This window comes from Cydia amplana, chromosome Z (assembly GCF_948474715.1).
Source record: "Cydia amplana chromosome Z, ilCydAmpl1.1, whole genome shotgun sequence".
In the NCBI taxonomy this organism is placed as follows: Eukaryota; Metazoa; Arthropoda; class Insecta; order Lepidoptera; family Tortricidae; genus Cydia; species Cydia amplana.
In genome coordinates, this window is record NC_086096.1 from 2712315 (window position 1) to 2731718 (window position 19404).

Here is a 19404-nt window from a genome sequence, read left to right on the forward strand (position 1 = left end):
AGAAACAAAAGCTATAGTTGGAAAAAATACGCGCTCATTTTCAGTCTTAAAAATATTTCAAGACAAAGTTTCCGTATACTGTGTGATAGGTACTGGTTTATAGTTTGTCAAAGGATTGTCTCATTTCAAACATAGACAGAGATAATCATACTATCTTTGTCTTACACTAGTACTAGCACCCAAAAGAAAAGGATGAGTACCTATAGTTTTTTTGTTCTTATTAACTGACAAATTGGTTTGACCAACTATATTTATAGTCCGACAAGAAATTGTAGAAAATTATTTAGGGCGCCACTTCCTACGTAACGGTCACATTTTTGACGTATAATGCTTAAACATGGCAACAATTTAGTATGAAAATTTTTTTGTTCCCTTTTATTTAATTTCTACTATTTTATGTCGCACTTTATACCTACTTAATGAAACAATATTCTGAATTTGCATATAACACTAAATGCAAGTACAAGCGAGGATAGTTCGTAACCCGATTGCATTGTACCAAGTTAGCAGTTGCAGCCACTGCACCACAATGCACTTGTCACATGTTTAGCTTTCGAAACTTTGCTGGGGGACTATTCTGAAATAACTTATGCAGCCGCTATAGTGCTGTAATAGTTATTTACGATACAAGTGCGGAAAAGAGGAAATTCGAAACGAGTGGCGATAAATTAAAACATGACCGGAAGGAGTGTGTTCAAATTAAATCGACACGAGTTGTGAATTACCTATTCGCACGTGTATCGTACAACGTTTTACGGTACATATGGCACTTTAAACTTTCGACATACACACGGAAAGTGATCTTTCCCGCACTAGTTCGGGAAAGTAGCACCATTTTAATGTAAATCATTTTTACATAGTAAATAACTATAGTGCATTTAGGGGCATACGAGTATTATTATAATTATAATATTGACTATCTAAAACTTTTACTGGACCTTTATCTTTCCCGTCAGCCAGGAGACAATAGTAGTATAGTTTGTTAGAAGAAATTTCATAAGTACTACCTTTTACTAATATCCTAAGTAGATGGCCCATCGTAGAAAGGGTTTGTAACTGCCATAAAAATGTATGTTTGGTTTTTCAAACACCATACAATAAGGGTTTTTAAAGTGACCCAGGGGAACATAACAATCCAAAGGAGACAGTAACCATGGCAACGAGTGACTAGAAAAAGTTGCTTCACCCACGTATGCATTATTACTACCAGGTTTGTGCAACGTTAGCATGGCCAAAGTGTACATAATTATTATACAAACATTAAAATATTATTAAATTCACTAATAACTTTATAATAAATAAATGGCAGTCAAATACACCGAAATTGAAAACTCCCATTATTTCCACTTCGAAACCCCTACGGAAATAGAAACACACACGCAAACTTTTTAACAAATATTAAAAAGTTTCAATTTCAAAAATGGAACGCGGGCGTTTTACCGTTACCATAATTTTCAAGAGTACTTTTATTTCACCAGTAAATACTCGGGTACGGTACAATACGTTATTCGCAATCACAGATTATGTTAGTATGTTTAATATCGACGCCGCACGCCCCCGCTCACTCAGTTTAGGCCTTTAGGGCGTCCGCAATATTTTGCTACACATTTACAATTTATTGACATAATCTAAACATTGTACTTATGTACAGTCGCAATCAGGTACAAGGTGCTCACAAATATCTAAACACGCCGCTATTGTCAAGGCGTTAAAGTGCGTGTACCGATTTTTTTGAGCACCTCGGTCGCTCCGATATCTTCTGATTGCGACTGTACCAACAGCAGTCTTCTGTTTGATAATTTTTGAAACTGAAACTAATAAAAATCCAATACTGGAATTCCGATTCAATATTGATTAAATTCAATTCCGGTATTTCGGTATTCCGGAATTCCGGTATACATACACTACTTACCAAGGCGTGTTGCAGGTGTGAGTCAGGGTCATGTAGCGCACACCGAGCTGGTAGTAGCTACGGAGAACTCCGAGGGAGTTGCCGATGGAATGGCCGCCTTCAATACCGATCAGAGAAGCGATCTTGCGTGGTCTAGCGCTGTGCGCTTGAAGGATGTCTGTGGAAAAAGCGTAATGGCCGGGTCACTGATGGGTATACCGTAAAAGTATAATACTTTGCCCTTTAACATATCTTTGCCCACCGCGTCACAGTTCAGTAAAAGCGAAAAAACTGAAAAGTAGTGCCCAGTTTGATTAAGCAAAAATCTAACAATACATGTACTATAGGTGTAAAACGCTTAAAAATATTGACATAGACACAATAGAGGTTTGTAAAAACGAACGGTTCGCATCGAAGCGTTGCTAGTATTTTTAAAACGTGACCAATGGAACTAATGGTTTTTTACTATTGGCTAGATAGTGCCCAGGGCGATGGTACCTAATATTTTATCTACCTATCGTATCGTAGCATTTTGTTTCAATTTAGATAATGGCCCGATTTTTTTTTCAGAGTTCGATACAATTTTGTGAATATTCAGAATAAGTTTCAAGTTTCCTAATATTCATAACCCCTAGTGTAAATTTCATTCGATAGCGTGACGTGACATACGCGTTTTTTGTATGGGATTTTGAACAGCGCGCCAAGCGGGACGTTCTGGAAACTCAAAATTCCATAAAATGTCACGAGAACGACTCAAAAATATGTGAGTTACGTGTGAGTTATAAGTTTAATTTTCGTATGGCATGGTATGACTCACGACATGTGTATAAAGGATGACTGACGTTAGACCGGGCCATGACCGGGCCGTGTCTTTCTATGACAGATGATCACGTGACGCTTTTCATAGAAAACGAAGCTCCGGAAGCTCCGGCCCGGACACGGCCCGGTCTAACGTGAGTCATCCTTAAATTCGAATTTATTGTTGAAGCAAAGACTTGTGACGGTCCACTGGGCACCTTTCACAAAGTGTTTTTAGAAAATGTATAAGTTATTTTAGGAAACTTACTGCTTGATTAAACCCATTTTACTTCGAAATGTTTATTGAGGCATACGAAACAGGGTTCAGAGTTTGACAGGTTATTTATAGAAGGAATCTTTATTTAAGTAAATAAAATGTTCTTTGACGGTTGAGGGTCCAGGAGACAATTTTATGGTACTTATAGGTAAGCTTTTTTCGACGTGGCACAAGCTTTTCTTACAAACTGTATTAATTGTCCCCTGGCTGACTGGACTAGTCCACTGGACTGGATAAGTAAATAAAAGAAATAGTTAATCTGATGACATGTTTGGCCAGGGACTAGAGTCAGACCGAGAAAAGTCTGCAGCGATTTTGATAGCCCACGCAGTGCAAGTGTCATTTTAAACGTCAAACTTCTATGAATTTATGACGTGTAAATAACACTTGCACTGCGTGGGCTATCAAAATCGCTGCAGACTTTTCTTGGTCTAACTCTATCTCATTTCAAACACAGACAGAAATAAACTCTGTCTTAATTATGCACTGGAGTAGGTACCAAGAAAAGGATGAGTATAGTTGTTTTGATTTATTTAGTGACAAATTGGGTTTGTTACACTATAATTTTGCAATTTACACCATCGTCAATTCGTCATAAAAAATGAAATGATTGTATTTCCGTTAAAAACTACAAGTTAACGTTCAAAAACGTGAAATTAGATTGTTTAATATAATAATGTTATATTTCGTGACACCCAACGTAAGCTTTCCGACTGGCATTTAATTTCAATAAATGGAAGGCAGTTATTGGGACCCGTCGGGTTTATAGGGCGGGCGTGCAAAAATTGCTATCAGATACCACCTGATCCAAACCTATAACATACTTTAACATTTATATTTAGTGGGATGGACTTTTAGGGTCCCGTTTAAATTTTTGTGGATATATAAAATGTAAATACACTCATTATTGAAGAAAAAAATCTAGAAATAAATAGAGGTGTACATATATATTTACGACGCATAAAAATCACGATCACGATTGACTAACCAATTTATGGATTACTTAAGACCGGCATAAACATTTTTGCTTGGGAAGATTGTTATACATATTTGAATACTTACGTACTTTACGAAAGATCAGAACCATAACATATAGTGACAGTACGAGTTGGAAGAACTGAGGCTACTTGTCGATGAGGCGACGGATGACGTCGATCTGCTCGAGCGTCTGCACGGCGTTGCAGTTCTGGGTCAGGGCACGAAGGATCAGAACTGTTATTACCAGTGATTGAAGTGGCGAGCTGGAAGTACTGCGGGTACTTGTCGACGAGGCGACGGATAACGTTGATCTGGTCGTGGGTCAGCTGCACGGCGTCGTGGTTCTGGGTCAGGGCACGAAGGATCAGAACTGTTATTACCAGTGACTGAAGTGGCGAGCTGGAATACAGCGGGTACTTGTCGACGAGGGGACGGATGATGTCGATCTGCTCGAGCGTCTGCACGGCGTCGCGGTTCTGGGTCAGGGCACGAAGGTTCAGAACTGTTATTACCAGTGACTGAAGTGGCGAGCTGGAAGTACTGCGGGTACTTGTCTACAAGGCGACGGATGACGTCGATCTGCTCAAGCGTCAGTTGCACGGCGTCGCGGTTCTGCGTGGCGCAGGGCACGAAGGCCGACCAGAACTGTTGAAGAAACGTGTGGTTAGTAAATTTACATTACAAATCAATCCAAATGAATGCTGTTAAATATTCATCATTCAAAATTATCGCTTAAAAGTCAAATCTACCTGCCAACAAGGGGATAGGTACAACTCGGAATTTGTATCGGATAATAAGGGCTGAGCCAGAGCTTCCGGCGCTTCGTTATCTATATGTATAAAGCACCACGTGATCACACCGATCAGCTGTCATAGAAAATGACGTACGTCCGACTTCCCGGCCTGGACTAGCGTGAGTCGTCCTTAAGACTTCAACGAAACTCCGCTCCGTCCTCAAATGTAAATTTTAAAGTCCCCCGTTTTTGCACGAGTAATTATTTTTTAAATCTCAAAGAGCTGAGCACAATGGTGTTATGTACACAAAGGGGCAGCGGCCAGTGTTTTTGTTTTTGTTTCATTTCTAGCTATGGAGAAGTTAACAGTGTTTTTAAGTTATTAAAGAGATGTCGGCGCTTGTCGGTTTTCTGCTTTTTTGCTTATTATAGAAAACTTAGTGTTGAAAAGAAAAGTTGGTACCTACCGTAAAACGGGGTGAGTGGGTTTCGCGGGGAGAGGTGGGTTATGAATGGGGAGAGAAGGTTTGAGAAGGGATTTTAAGGCTACTGCTACAAAATTAATGTATTCCAATTTAAAATGGAGCTATAGTAAGACGCATAATAAAAAAAAATCGATCCAACAATCTTCCAAAATCACCTTTGTATGAAAAGACCTCTCACCCCAAATACGAGGCACTACGTACGGGGTGAGGTGGGTTTTCCTCTTTATCGTCAAAGTTATGAAATGGAACTACCCAAAATAAAACAAAAACTAAAATACAAACGTCCGAAACACTTATTATATACACCATTCAGTTTTCATATGTACAAATAAAAAGTTATCGAGGTTTGAATTTCAGTTTTGACCCTACTCACCCCATTTTACGGTAGTGACAAGCTTTGCATTTCAAATCACTGTACGTATGGCTGCAATTTGCGTACCAACGTTGCGTACGTACGTACGTATGTACTAAAAATCCCATACAAAATGAGACTAACGCAAACGCGTACGTCACGTCACGCTATCGAATGAAATTTACACTAGGGATACTCGAGATACTTAACACATTTACTGCCAAGAACACGCTAGGTGTGTTCATTTTAGTTGGAAATAGGGCGTCTGGCACTGAAAGTGTTAATTCATTGTACTCTGTATCTGTCGTTAGCAATGTATTGCATGCAAGCTCTCGCGTCGTGTAAATGGGGCTTTAAGTCGCAAAATATCACAAGGTAGTTAGTTGGTCTATCGAAACTAGCCTACTAGATCTAGTTTTAAACCAGTAGGCTAAACTATGTCCGATCTTATGAAAGTGGTTATAGATGTAGGGAGTCAATGGACCCGCGCTGGTTTCGCAGGAGAGTCTTTCCCGAGGGCGGAGTACCCTTCAGTAGTTGGACGGTAAGAAAATTACACTGGAAATGGGATATTTGGACTATTTTTTTTCTATAAAGTCAACCATCAAAATTGTTCTTAAGTTTAGTGTAGTAATAGCTCACTACCTAGGGAACGCAAATCGGTAAAAAATTTTAGAGAAATGACCAGTAAACCGTTAAATATGTTTTTTTACCTACGAATAAAAAGAGAGAGTTATGTTAAGCCGTTCACAAACTACGGTGACCTTTTATCATTAGTCGTATTGCATGCTTGCGTGTCATATAAACTTTTAAAAACGTCCAACCTACAAAAAGCAAAATATAAAATAACCCTTTTCCCAGAATGTCGCAAAATGCTACTTTCTAACCGCTTAGGCATTATGTAAAAAGCTAACTTTTAAGAATAGGAAATCCTGAAATAGCAAATTTCTCGAGTCGTCTTTTACTTTTGAATGTAGTGGAAGCTCAAGTGGAAAAGGAACGGGAAAAAAACGGCCAAGTGCGAGTCGAACTCGCGCCCCTAAAGGTGCCGTACCGCGGCCATTTTATTTAAAATTGTCCCCTACACTTTTTATTAAATTTGGGATTTTTTATGTTGTTTCTACTCAGAATCACGAGCTCTTTTGATCCTAATAGGAGAAAAAAAGTGTCCCAAGGTTTTTCATATGGAATGGAAAGATCGAAAAATTTATGGAAATTTTGGGACACTTTTTTTCTCCTATTAGAATCAAAACAGCTCATGATTATGAGTAGAAATAACATAAAAAATCCCACTTTTGAAAAAAAGTATAGGGGACAACTTTAAATAAAATGGCCCACTTCACACATTTCTTAACGACGATTTTCTTTTCTAAGTCTGAGCGCCTACCGCGAACTACGTTCGACGTGTTGCCTCTCTGTCGCACTTGTAAATTCGTACGTAAGTGTGACAGGGAGGTAACACGTCGAACGTGGTTCGCGGTAGGCCCTCTGTTTCTTATAATTTATGTGTAAAGAACTATTTTCGGTGCCTTTTTACAAAATTTTCGGCCAGTAGTTTCGGAGATAAAGGCGGTAATGAACATTATTGACTGTTTTCTTAAATAAATAACTTCTAAACTATTTATCTAAGAAAATTTTTGGGTCTCATAATGACCGCTGTCATTTTATTTTTAAGACGATATAAGTAGTTTTCAAAACTTAAAAAAAATCTTATTCAAATTTCATTTATTTACGTCCGTACGTTACATACGTCCGTATTTCGTTCACAGACTTACATAAATATGGTGTGTATCAAATTTCAACTTAATTGGTCCAGTATTTTCAGAGCAAATAGGCTGTGACAGACGGACAGACATAATAGGTACATGACGACGCACGAGTAATCCTATAAGGGTTTAATTTTTTAATTATGTGCAGTGATCGGCGTTATTGATGCAACACCGCGGTATATCAAGTTGAAATCGTAATTTGTACAAATATGCCTTCAAGACTTTGGGTATTTCTTTGGTGGTTTGATGGTTTGGGTATTGCTTTTTAAAGTTGTATTTTACGGAACCCATTAACGGCCTGGAGTATAAGAATACATCCCTTAACCGGGCCGATTGGATGCTATTGTCCGTTACTTGTATCAATTCAGTACCATCTCGACGGTGAATTGTATTTTTAGGACCGATTCAGTTATAACAATACGATATTTTTGATATTTAACAAATCGACACATATCAGTAAAATGATAAGGATCAAAGTCAAATGGCGTTCTGACAGTTTTAATCTTCGGTCGAAAGATGGCAGTAAATAAACCGATCAGCGTGCGCCGCTAACGCTAATTGATGTTCAGGGCCAAGGTCGAATCAAAGAGAATTTGAAATAGAGGCCGATTGTCAAAGTAAATTTACTGTGGCTACATAATTCACTATGACCATAGAGAAAAAAATACATAGATTGCTCACGCCATACATCAGTTTTGATACCAAAAAGACTATTAATTTCAGTGTCTACATCTAGCATCGAGTAGCGAAACTATCAGTACTCCTACTTCCTACTACTACGTCCTTTTTGCATTTGTCCTGGCCAATGCAAAAAGGACTCATACAGGTATTGGTTTAAGGTCAATTTGGAGACGACTGTAAAATGTTTGGTTGAGAAAACAGGTCATACAAATATTATGTACAGTCGGCTGCAGAGAGTGTTGACCCCCTCTGAATAGACTGATTGAATGCAGGCCCCCCTGCCACCTCTCTTTGCAGCTGACTGTACCTGTACCTACTACCAAGGGTGACTACTTGCGACCCTTGACGCTTTATTTATTCAATGATGCTACCAAAACTACCTACTTATACAAGATGTTATATCAGCCACTGAAAGTGGGATGGGTACACGTGTACAGGTCATACTAAGCAACTTTTACTATACAGGTCATAACTGAGCAACTTTTACTATGGCACCCACCCCCGAAATCGTGAAAAAAAAAAATTTATACTCCGATTCAAGATATCAACATCAGCCAGCCAAAATGTATGGGAGAGTCAATTTTTTATCGCGATTAAGGGGGTTGGTCCCATAGTAAAAGTTGCTCGGTATGACCTATACAACGTGTACCCATCCCACTTTCTAGTGGCTGGTGGAACACGTTGTAAATAGTCAAACACACAATAATTTTCCGACCATTATGTCCAGGATTGGGATGAACTGGAGAAGTTACTGCACCACACGTTCTACAAGGAGCTGCTGGTGGCCCCTGAAGAGACCAAGGTCATGTATGCGCTGCACCCGCTCACATCAGGCAAGGACAAGTGAGTGGATATAGTTTTGTTTTAGATTTTCTTTTACTTACTCATATTTTATTCACTAAATACAAATGGGTAAAACACAGATTACCAGTTCGCCGGACGATATCAGCCTGTCAGTTAGACGCAAAAGGTGACAGTTCTGAATAACTGACAGGCTGATATCGTCCGGCGAGCTGGTAGTCTTTTAATAGTCACCCCTTTAAATAAGAAATTTGCACTATGTCGTGAATCGTGATCGCTTGGTAGGTTGTCCAGAACCACAGTTCTTGAACAAAAACTTGACAAATGATGTTGCTTTCCAGGGAACAGATGGCAGAGTTACTCTTCGAGACATTTATAGTGGACGCCATATACATGGCACTGAGCCCGGCGCTGGTCACGCTGGCGAGCGGGAGAACCACTGGTCTGGTCTGGGAGAACGGCTACTCGTGCTGCTACACCGCTCCTGTTTTTGAAGGGTGCGTATTGGTTTTTGAAGAGGCGAATGATACGGATGGAAACTCACTCTATACTCGTTTCAAGGAGGTTTTCACGTATAGAACTAAAGAGAGACTGATGAAAGACTGTGGATGATTATGGATTCAAATCAAAGCTTGGAAAACTCACTCCATACTCGCTTCAAGGAGGTTTTCACAAGGAACTAATGAGAGACTGATGAAAGACTGTGGATGATTATAGAATGATTAAAGAACTCAAAACTCTATACGCGCTTCGAGGAGAAACAAATGAGAAACTAATGATTCAACGTTGTTTTGCTTTGGTTGGCTTTGGTATAATTGGTATTCAATAGGGCTATGAACTTGTGATAATTCTGGTATTGTGGTGATAAAGACAAGATATGCGCGGCATGAAAATATTTGACCTTTTCAACATGTGCGCTGTACAGTTGTGTCGCTCGCGGCACAATACACGTGGGGTCATTATTGAGCTCTAGTCAATTCATAGTCAATATCTGGGTGACCGAGCTTCGCTCGGAAAACATAAAAAAACTCGAAAATGCGCGTTTTCCCAGAGATAAGACCTAGCTAGATCGATTTTTCGCCCCCAAAAACCCCCATATAGCAAATTTCATCGAAATCGTTAGAGCCGTTTCCGAGATCCCCGAAAAAAAAAAAAAAAATATATATATATATATATACTAGCTGTTGCCCGCGACTTCGTACGCGTGGATTTGTATATTGGTGGTTATATATATTATATTCTACATTAGCTTAGAACATTATGCAGCAAAAGATCGCAGTAGGACGGTTAATCATTTGTTAATTATTAATATTACAACGCATGATACTTGTCTTTCACAACCTACGAAGCTTCAAGCCCCTAACTGAATAAAATTGTTCTCGATATAATTCCTCTCAACCAGAGGATTTTCATGTCCTCTATTTAATAAAATCTACTACTTAACTACCTATTTACGAAGTTTGAAGTTCCTAGCTTTAAATAAAATTTGAACCCTATACAAACTTTCAACCCCTTTTTAACCATTTTAGGGGATGCATTTTTAAAAACGCTGAAATTACTTTTCTTGTATTTTAATAATATGCCCATATACAAAGTTTACAACGATTCAAGTCCCGCACTCAAATGAATGTTTGACCTCCATACAAATCTTCAACCCCTTTTTCACCACCATGGGGATGAATTATCAAAAACTCTGAAATTAGTTTTCTTCTCTTTTGATGAAATACCTTTTTAAGAAGTTTCAAGTTTGTAGCTTTAAATAAAATTTGAACCCTTTACGTTTCAACCCCCTTTCGACCCTTTAAGAGATGAATTTTAAAAACGCTGAATTTACTTTTCTCGTATTTTAATAAAATGCCATTTTACAAAGATTCAAGCCCCGCACTCACAAAAATGTTTGATCTCCATACAAACTTTTTACCCTTTTTCACCACTTTGAGAGATGAATTTTCAAAAACGCTGAAATAAGTTTTCTTCTCTTTTAATAAAATACCTTTTTACGAAGTCTCGAGTTCCTAACTTAAAATAAAATTTGAACCCCATAAAAACTTTCAACCCCTTTTTAACCCTTTTAAGGGATGTACTTTGAAAAACGCTGAAATTACTTTTCTTGTATTCTAATAAATGCCTCTGTACAAAAATTCAAGCCCCGCTCTCACAAAAATATCTGATCTCCATACAAACTTTCAACCCCTTTTTCACCACCTTGAGATATGAATTTTCAAAAACGCTGAAATTAGTTTTTTGCAGTTTTTAATTAATACCTTTTTACGAAGTTTCAAGTTCCTAGTTTAAAATAAAATTTGAAACCCGTACAAACTCTCAACCCCTTTTTAACCCTGTTAGGGGATGAATTTTACAAAACGCTAAAATTACTTTTCCTGTCTTCTAATAATATCCCCAAATCCAAAGATTCAAGTCCCGCGCCCGAAAAAATGTTTGATATCAATACAAACTTTCAACCCCTTTTTCACCACCTTACAGGATGAATTTTCAAAAACGCTGAAATGAGTTTTCTTGTATTTTAATTTAATAACTTTTTACAAAGTTTCAAGTTCCTAGCTTAAAATAAAATTTGAACCCTATACGAACTTTCAACCCCTTTTTAACCCTATTAGGGGATGAATTTTACAAAACGCTGAAATTACTTTTCTTGTCTTCTAATAATATCCCCAAATGCAAAGATTCAAGTCCCGCGCTCGAAAAAATATTTGATATCCATACAAACTTTCAACCCCTTTTTCACCACCTTAGGAGATGAATTTTCAAAAACGCTGAAATTAGTTTTCTTGTATTTTAAAATATATCTTTTTACGAAGTTTCAAGTTCTTAGCTTAAAATAAAATTTGAACCCTATACGAATTTTCAACCCTTTTTTAACCCTGTTAGGGGATGAATTTTACAAAACGCTGAAATTACTTTTCCTGTCTTCTAATAATATCCCCAAATACAAAGACTCAAGTCCCGCGCTCGAAAAAATATTTGATATCCATACAAACTTTCAACCCCTTTTTCACCACCTTAGGGGATGAAGTTTCAAAGACGCTGAAATTAGTTTTCTTGTATTTTAAAAATATATCTTTATACGAAGTTTCAAGTTCTTAGCTTAAAATAAAATTTGAACCCTATACGAATTTTCAACCCTTTTTTAACCCTGTTAAAGGATGAATTTTACAAAACGCTGAAATTGCTTTTCCTGTCTTCTAATAATATCCCCTAATACAAAGATTAAAGTCCTGCGCTCGAAAAAAATGTTTGATATCCATACAAACTTTCAACCCCTTTTTCACCACCTTAGGGGATGAATTTTCAAAAACGCTGAAATTAGTTTTCTTTTATTTTAATTTAATACCTTTTTGCAAAGTTTCAAGTTCCTAGATTAAAATAAAATTTGCACCCCAAGACGAACTTTCATCCCCTTTTTAACCCTCTTAGGGGTTGAATTACCAAAAACGTTGCAATTACTTTTTTTTGGATTCGGCTATTATGCCATTCTAAGAAGTTTCAAAGCATTTTGTAATGGATTCAAACTTTCAACCCCTTTTTAACCCTGTTAGGGGATGAATTTTCAAAAACGCTGAAATTACTTTTCCTGTCTTATAATAATATCTCCATATACAAAGTTTCAAGTCCCACACTCACAAAAATATTTGATCTCCATACAAACTTTCAACCCCTTTTTCACCACCTTGGGGGATGAATTTTCAAAAACGATGAAATTAGTTTTCTTGTATTTTAATTTAATACCTTTTTGCAAAGTTTCAAGTTCCTAGATCAAAATAAAATTTGCACCCCAAGACGAACTTTCATCCCCTTTTTAACCCCCTTAGGGGTTGAATTTCCAAAAACGTTACAATTACTTTTTTTTTGTAATCGGCTTTTATGCCTTTCTAAGAAGTTTCAAAGCATTTGTAATGGATTCAAACTTTCAACCCCTTTTTAACCCTGTTAGGGGATGAATTTTCAAAAACGCTGAAATTACTTTTCCTGTCTTATAATAATATCCCCATATGCAAAGTTTCAAGTCCCACACTCACAAAAAAATTTGATCACCATACAAACTTTGAACCCCTTTTTCACCACCTTGGGGGATGAATTTTCAAAAACGCTGAAATTAGTTTTCTTGTTTTTTAATAGAATACATTTTTACAAAGTTTCAAATTCTTAGCTTAAAATAAAACTTGTACCCCATACAAACTTTCATCCCCTTTTTAACCCCCTTAGGGGTTGAATTTCTCAAAATCGCTTCTTAGCTCTTATACATTTTATAAATGCAACCTAGTGTCCAAATTGCAACTTTCTAGCGTTTGTAGTTTCGGCTCTGCGTTGATGAGTCAGTCAGTCAGTCAGTCAGTCAGTCAATCAGTCAGGACACGTGCATTTATATATATAGATATATATATATAAACAAGAATTGCTCGTTTAAAGGTATTAGATAGATACTAGTTCGTTTTATTCTGAGAATCATAATTTTTAAGCAGCCCCTTTATATCCAGAGCCCGTACCATGAGTCACTGACAGTGTCAAAACTGACATTTACGCTATCGAGAACGTAATTTACTTTCTATACATCTCGTTTGCACTAATATGCGAGTGCGAGCGAGATGTATAGAAAGTAAATTACGTTCTCGACGGCGTTTATGTCAGTGACAAACTGATGGTAGCCGTACAGGTTCCCTCTAAAGCATTCGATAGTGACTTCTCAGCTAACCGGCCAGGCAATTACCGGAATCTTGCTGGACTTGATGAAGAAGATTGGCTACTCTTTCACTACACCCACGGAGATGGAGCTCGCGGAGAAGATTAAGGTAAGACTTTCTTGCCTTTTTCTTACCTTGCTGTGCATAAGTTACACTTCCTAGTCTAACTGATGATCTAGTCTGGATAAAGCCTAAAATTCCATGTACAGTTAAGGTAGATGTAGAGAAAACCGTCTACAAGCTTCATCGCTTTTAACTCTTGCGTTTGTACTCATACTCCACTTACAAAAGGTCGGTAGAGCCATAAAGAAAAAAAAAATCATACTTAGTGCTCACTCCATCCATACATCAGTTTTGGTCCCAAAATGACTATTATTTTCATAGTCGACATCTAGCATCCAGTAGTGGAATTATATTTATCTGTGGTAGAGCAGAAGCTAAAGGAAGTTTACTCGTAGAAGGAGTTAGGATTCCCGATATTTCGACGCAGTTACATGCATCTTGTTCACGGGTAACACGGGTGCATGTAACTGTGTGGATTATCGGGAGCTCGAAAACAATACAAAAGGAAATCACGGTTGGGTTATGAACCGTGATTTCCTTTTGTATATCGGTCGATATAAGTCTAGTGAAACTAACCTTGAATCATGCAAAACTGTTAGGAGTAAAGATCTTCCTTTCCAGGCAAGCACCTGCTACGTAGCCACAGACCTAGAGTCAGTCCAGGCCTCCAGAATGGCTGATGGGGACACCAAGGTCCGCTACCAGCTGCCAGACGGCCAGCACATCATTCTGGACGAGGAGAGGTTCATATGCCCTGAGGTCCTCTTCCGACCTTCGTTGCAAGGGCTGGAGTGCCCCAGTGTCGTTGATGATATATGCAAAACTATCAGCCAATGCGATATTGACTATCAGCCTATGTTTTATGATAATATCGTGCTTTCTGGTAAGTATCTAGACTAGTTTTTTTCAATAGTTAATATAGTCAGCAACAAAAGTTGCTAAGCGGGCGAGGTGTTCAAAATGATCGTGACGCGACTTTATTGTTAGGAGAATAAGAGCGCGTCAAGGTAATTTTGAACATCTCGCCCGCTTAGCAACTTCTGCTGCTGACTATACACTATACCTTATAGGTAATAGCACTCTTTCTTCTCGCTTTTGTTCTCTAGCCCCGTTTACAAGAATCGATTGAGAAATATGGCCTATAGAAGTAGAACAGCTGAACATATGAAAACATTACACAAGTTGAAACGTAGACCCTTCGCTTTGCTCGGTCAATATTTTTTTTATACCACATCGGTAGCAAACAAGCACACGGGCATAATGGTAAGCAGTCACCGTAGCCTATGGACGCCTGCAACTCCAGAGGTGTTACATGCGCGTTGTCAACCTTTTAAAAACTTGTACACTCCTTTTTTGAAGACCATATATTGTAGACCCTCGGGAAAACCTCGGAAGGGAGCTCATTCCACAGCCGGAGCGGGAGGAAATTCATCTTAAACCGCACAGTACAGTAACAAATAAAATTTTAATTTTAAATTACTCTTTGAAACGTTAAAGCAGCCACTTGGTCACATACAATAAAAGCTTTTCTTTCGATTTGAGTCGTTTTAAAGCAATTAACTTAAAGTATACTTGCCGTGGAAGTTTTAATATGTTACTAACGATCCGATTTAACCTAAAGAGCAGTTTCTTGCCGTTAAGGTTGACGCTCACATGTTCACTCCGTGTGCCTTCCAGTGAGATATTAAATCGCGCTTGATTTAGCCGCAAAATAGGTGACCTGTCACAATACTCTAGTATTTACAATATCACTGTAAGATGGAACTGCAACATAGTACAAAACTAAGTATACACAAGAGCCTGTTGATGCCTGAGCCTGATGTGCAAAGTGTAAATGTCAAGTTTAAGTCTCCGATTTAGGCCACCAGATGGCAAAACCTACAACGCGCAAGGGAGCGTGCGTGCAATGTAGGGAAGCAACACCTGCTTTGGTGTGATGGCTCCTCTACACGATGGGCCAGCGCCGGCCACTCCAAGGGACGCAGCCATGCGGTAGAATGAGATAGCAATATCATTTGCTCCCTCTAACGCATAAATGCGTCCCTTGGAGTGGCCGGCGCTGGCCCATCGTGTAGAGGAGCCCTGAAGTAAATGTCTATAAGTTTCCGATTTAGGTAAATTTGGTGTCAATGTCAATGCCAAAACAAGGTGGCAAACTTTTCAACGTGCAAGGACCCTATAGTGTAGAGTGTAGTGTAACTTGCATAATGTGTGCCTCATACTTTACTTAGTCTGTAAGACTGTTGGTCTCGCTTCGCTGAGCCTGAGTGCACTTCAGCTTTGTACGGTTTGCCTCTACACGCCATTTGACGAATAGACTTCTCTTTCTGGTTGAGATGCTTTTGTAATTACAAATGTGTAGCGAAATGGGAAACTTAAATGGCGTGACTTTGCGTAAAAGTCGACCCATTTTCGTTCCCCTAGGGCAGCCATGCTCAAGAAGCGCTGGTGGCCTAGCGGTAAGAGCCTGCGACTTGCAATCCGGAGGTCACGGGTTCAAACCCCGGCTCGTACCAATAAGGTTTTCGGAACTTATGTACGAAATATCACTTGATATTTACCAGTCGCAGGCCTAGTTTACCCTCGTGGTTAGAAGGTCAGATGGCAGTCGCTTTCGTAAAAACTAGTGCCCACGCCAATTCCTGGGATTACTTGTCAAGCTGACCCCTGGCTCCCATGAACCGTGGCAAAATTCCGAGACAACGCGAGGCGCATCGCACACATAGGTGCATCGCACGCAAAGGATTTGAGTATTTAGTGGTCACGGAAACTAGACTATATTTTGCGATTGAAGAATGCACTCAAAACTAAGTTACCACTGAAATGGATGTCATATACTGAAGAACAAGTGACCAAGCCGAAACCGTCCTGGCCACTAGTAGACCCCTCGGCCCCGGTGGTGCGCGAAATGGGTTTTGAGTCATGGTCACTTCTCTTAACCACTTGACCGTTCGGCCCGCGAGACTGTTTTCCTCTCAACCGTCCGGGGTTTTTTAGCGTCGCACGCCCCTATCGTCGGACGGTCAAGTGGTTAACATCTATTTAAGTTTATAATAACCTTTATTTTATTTTGTATGTTAGTGGTAGTAGTAGTAGTAAACACTTTATTGCACAAAACAAGTACATAACACAGAGATCATCCAGTAAATGTGTACAAAGGCGAACTTATCCCGTTAAGGGATCTCTTCCAGCTAACCGTATATGTATACTATACTAATATACTATACTATACTATACTATACTATACTATATATGTTTTCTTATTTCTCAGGTGGCGGTAGCCAACTCGCCGGCTTAGATAAACGTTTACATCGGGAGCTTCTATTGAGAGTGTTGGAACACCCAAACTACAGGTTTATCTTTACAAACTTTTATTTAACTTGCAATGTGTGTACTGTATGTAAGGTTCAGATCTTGCAAGCTAAATTAGACCCACTTCCCATTATTCTATTAAGCTGATACTTCACATACATAATTATGTATGTTGGGTGGCAAAGCAATGCAATATTACTTAACCCTTAAACAGGCCTGACGATTTTTTTACTTTTGATTACTGATTCGGGTAGATAAGAGCGTTAAAAGAAAAGTAATTTCTTGTTTTTAATAATTACCATTAATTTAATAAAAAAAAAACCGGTGGTTTTTATATGCCCTCTGCCCGTTAAAAATGGTGCTGCGTGGCACATATATGGCCACTGCCTTGTTAGCCATACAGAATAGTTTTAATAGTCACATCTTCACATGTAATCGATAAAATAATAAAACCACAATCTAATTAAGAACATAGAGTTCGCGCGGATATCGTGGCTCATAAGATTAATCGTTGAATAAATATTTAATTTAAAAACCAAAGGAAAATACAATATTTTTGCGATATATTTTTCTTAGTTTGAATGACTTTTGTACTATGAGGGTTCATTCATAGTAATGGATCTTACCCTTAAATGTCATGTAAACTCCCTGCAGGGCAGAGGCCACTTATAAACCACTCGAACGTGCCCCAGACGGGCAGAGGGTTCATACGAACCACAAACTTTTAGATCGAATATTTTATCAGAAAACAATAACTAAGGTAAGTTATGACTTACTACACATACCTACATTATCTAATAATCTACCATAAAATACAAAACAAAATACTTACAGTACTTTTTTTCGGCGTAGCGAACTTATACAGCGGGAGAAACGTACAAAAACTGCCATTTGTTGTCGATTTGAACTTGACAACTAAATTTTATTGTCAAAGAAATTTGTTTTGACACCTGTCATTTTTTTACGTTCCGATATCACCCACTTAATAGACTTTATGGCAATGACATTTTGCGGACCTTGTATTTACTCAGCTCGTCAAAAAAAAATCATTTGCTATGTGGTACTTATAGATACACAACCTGTTTAAGGGTTAATCGCCCAGTGCACCCGCTCACGCTTGCGGACGCTCTAAAGGGGCCCACTGATTACCAGTCCGCCGGGCGATATCGGCCTGTCAGTTGTTCGGAACTGTCTTCTTGTTCAAACAGACAGGCCGATATCGTCCGGCGGACTGTTAATCAGTGGGCCCCTTAATGCTGCTGACGACTGGTCTGGCCTACTGGGTACTGACCCCGCCTGTGAAGCCGCGGTCCTGGGTTCGAATCCCGGTAATTGCATTTATTTGTGTGATGAGCACAGATATTTGTTCCTGAGTCTTGGGTGTTTTCTATGTATTTGTATATTATATATATCGTTGTCTGAGTACCCACAACCACAACACAAGCCTTCTTGAGCTTACTGTGGGACTTAGTCAATCTGTGTAAGAATGCCTTATAATATTTATTTTTATTTATTAATGCAGTCTCATAGCGGTCATCGCTGAGTTTATAACGCCATTATTTGTTGACAGGGTGACAGTAGACGCCATGGAGTCCCGTCAGCACGCCACCTGGCGTGGAGGTTCGATGTTGGCGTGTATGGACGCCGTGAAGGGTTGTTATTTAACTAAGGAAGAATACGAGGACGCGGGCGCGGGAAGGGTTAGGCAGAAGTTTTACTGAATAAACTAGTAAACATTGTAATGGTCTTTTCTTTGGAAGGTTAGTCGACGAGCGCTTCTTCATACAAACGTCCTTTTCTCCCCTGACACTGCCAAATTAGTACAAAATTGACGTAGATGGACTATAATAAAGTAAAGACGCTAAGTATGAAAAACTTCGTATATTGACCCACGTTTTTAGGGTTCCGTACCTCAAAAGGAAAAAACGGAACCCTTATAGGATCACTCGTGCGTCTGTCTGTCCGTCTGTCATAGCCTATTTTCTCCGAAACTACTGGACCAATTAAGTTGAAATTTGGCATACCTACATATGTAAATTTGTGATCTAAAGGCGGACATGTAAATTGTAAAGTAAACAGATGAATTTTAAATATGAAGGCCACTTTTGGGGGGTAAAAGAGCAAATTAAAAAATAAAGCTTTTCAAACTACCTATATCGTGTTACATATCAAATGAAAGAGCTCATTTTGAGAATATAAAATGTTTTTTTTTTTTTTTATAATTTTAAGATAAATAGTTTAGCAGTTATTCAAGAAAATAGGCAAAAAATTACCATTCCTCCTTATCTCTGAAACTACTAGGTCTAAAATTTTGAAAAAAATACACTAAATAGTTCTTTACCTATAAATAGATGACAGGAAAACCTATTAAAAATGTGCAGTCAAGCGTGAGTCGGACTTAAGTGCTTAGTTTTTGTTCCGACCCCTACGGGTTTTTTAAAGACATTTTACTCACTTTTCATTAAAAAACATAGTGTTAAAAATTGTGTAATGTACTTACCTGTACCCTTGGAACGCGGGTCCGACTCGCACTTGGCCGGTTTTTCTATATCTATTGCACCCGC

General features: G+C 38.6%; 2 protein-coding genes across 2 annotated transcripts in view; one reads left to right on the forward strand and one right to left on the reverse strand.

The window, feature by feature from the left end:
* Positions 1-19404, reverse strand: part of LOC134660907 (dipeptidase 1-like) — a 177690-nt gene that overhangs the window by 34846 nt on the left and 123440 nt on the right. The window contains exons 5-6 of the mRNA XM_063516781.1: positions 4457-4589; positions 1913-2069 (exon numbers count right to left, since the gene is read on the reverse strand). Of these exons, the coding sequence (XP_063372851.1) occupies positions 1913-2069; positions 4457-4589 (290 nt within the window). The remainder of the gene's footprint in view (positions 1-1912; positions 2070-4456; positions 4590-19404) is intronic.
* Positions 6195-18578, forward strand: LOC134661571 (actin-like). Its single transcript, XM_063517699.1, has 8 exons — positions 6195-6201; positions 8030-8109; positions 8692-8807; positions 9107-9262; positions 13438-13573; positions 14150-14411; positions 16800-16881; positions 18411-18578. The coding sequence occupies exons 1-8, from the start codon at positions 6195-6197 to the stop codon at positions 18559-18561; spliced, it is 990 nt and encodes a 329-aa protein (XP_063373769.1). The 3' UTR covers positions 18562-18578.

Excerpts from the sequence above, each read along its gene's own strand:
- LOC134661571 (XM_063517699.1), top strand. Across the intron at positions 8,808-9,106 it reads CTCACATCAGGCAAGGACAA|GGAACAGATGGCAGAGTTAC; the intron begins GTGAGTGGATAT and ends GTTGCTTTCCAG. Across the intron at positions 9,263-13,437 it reads ACCGCTCCTGTTTTTGAAGG|GTTCCCTCTAAAGCATTCGA; the intron begins GTGCGTATTGGT and ends GTAGCCGTACAG.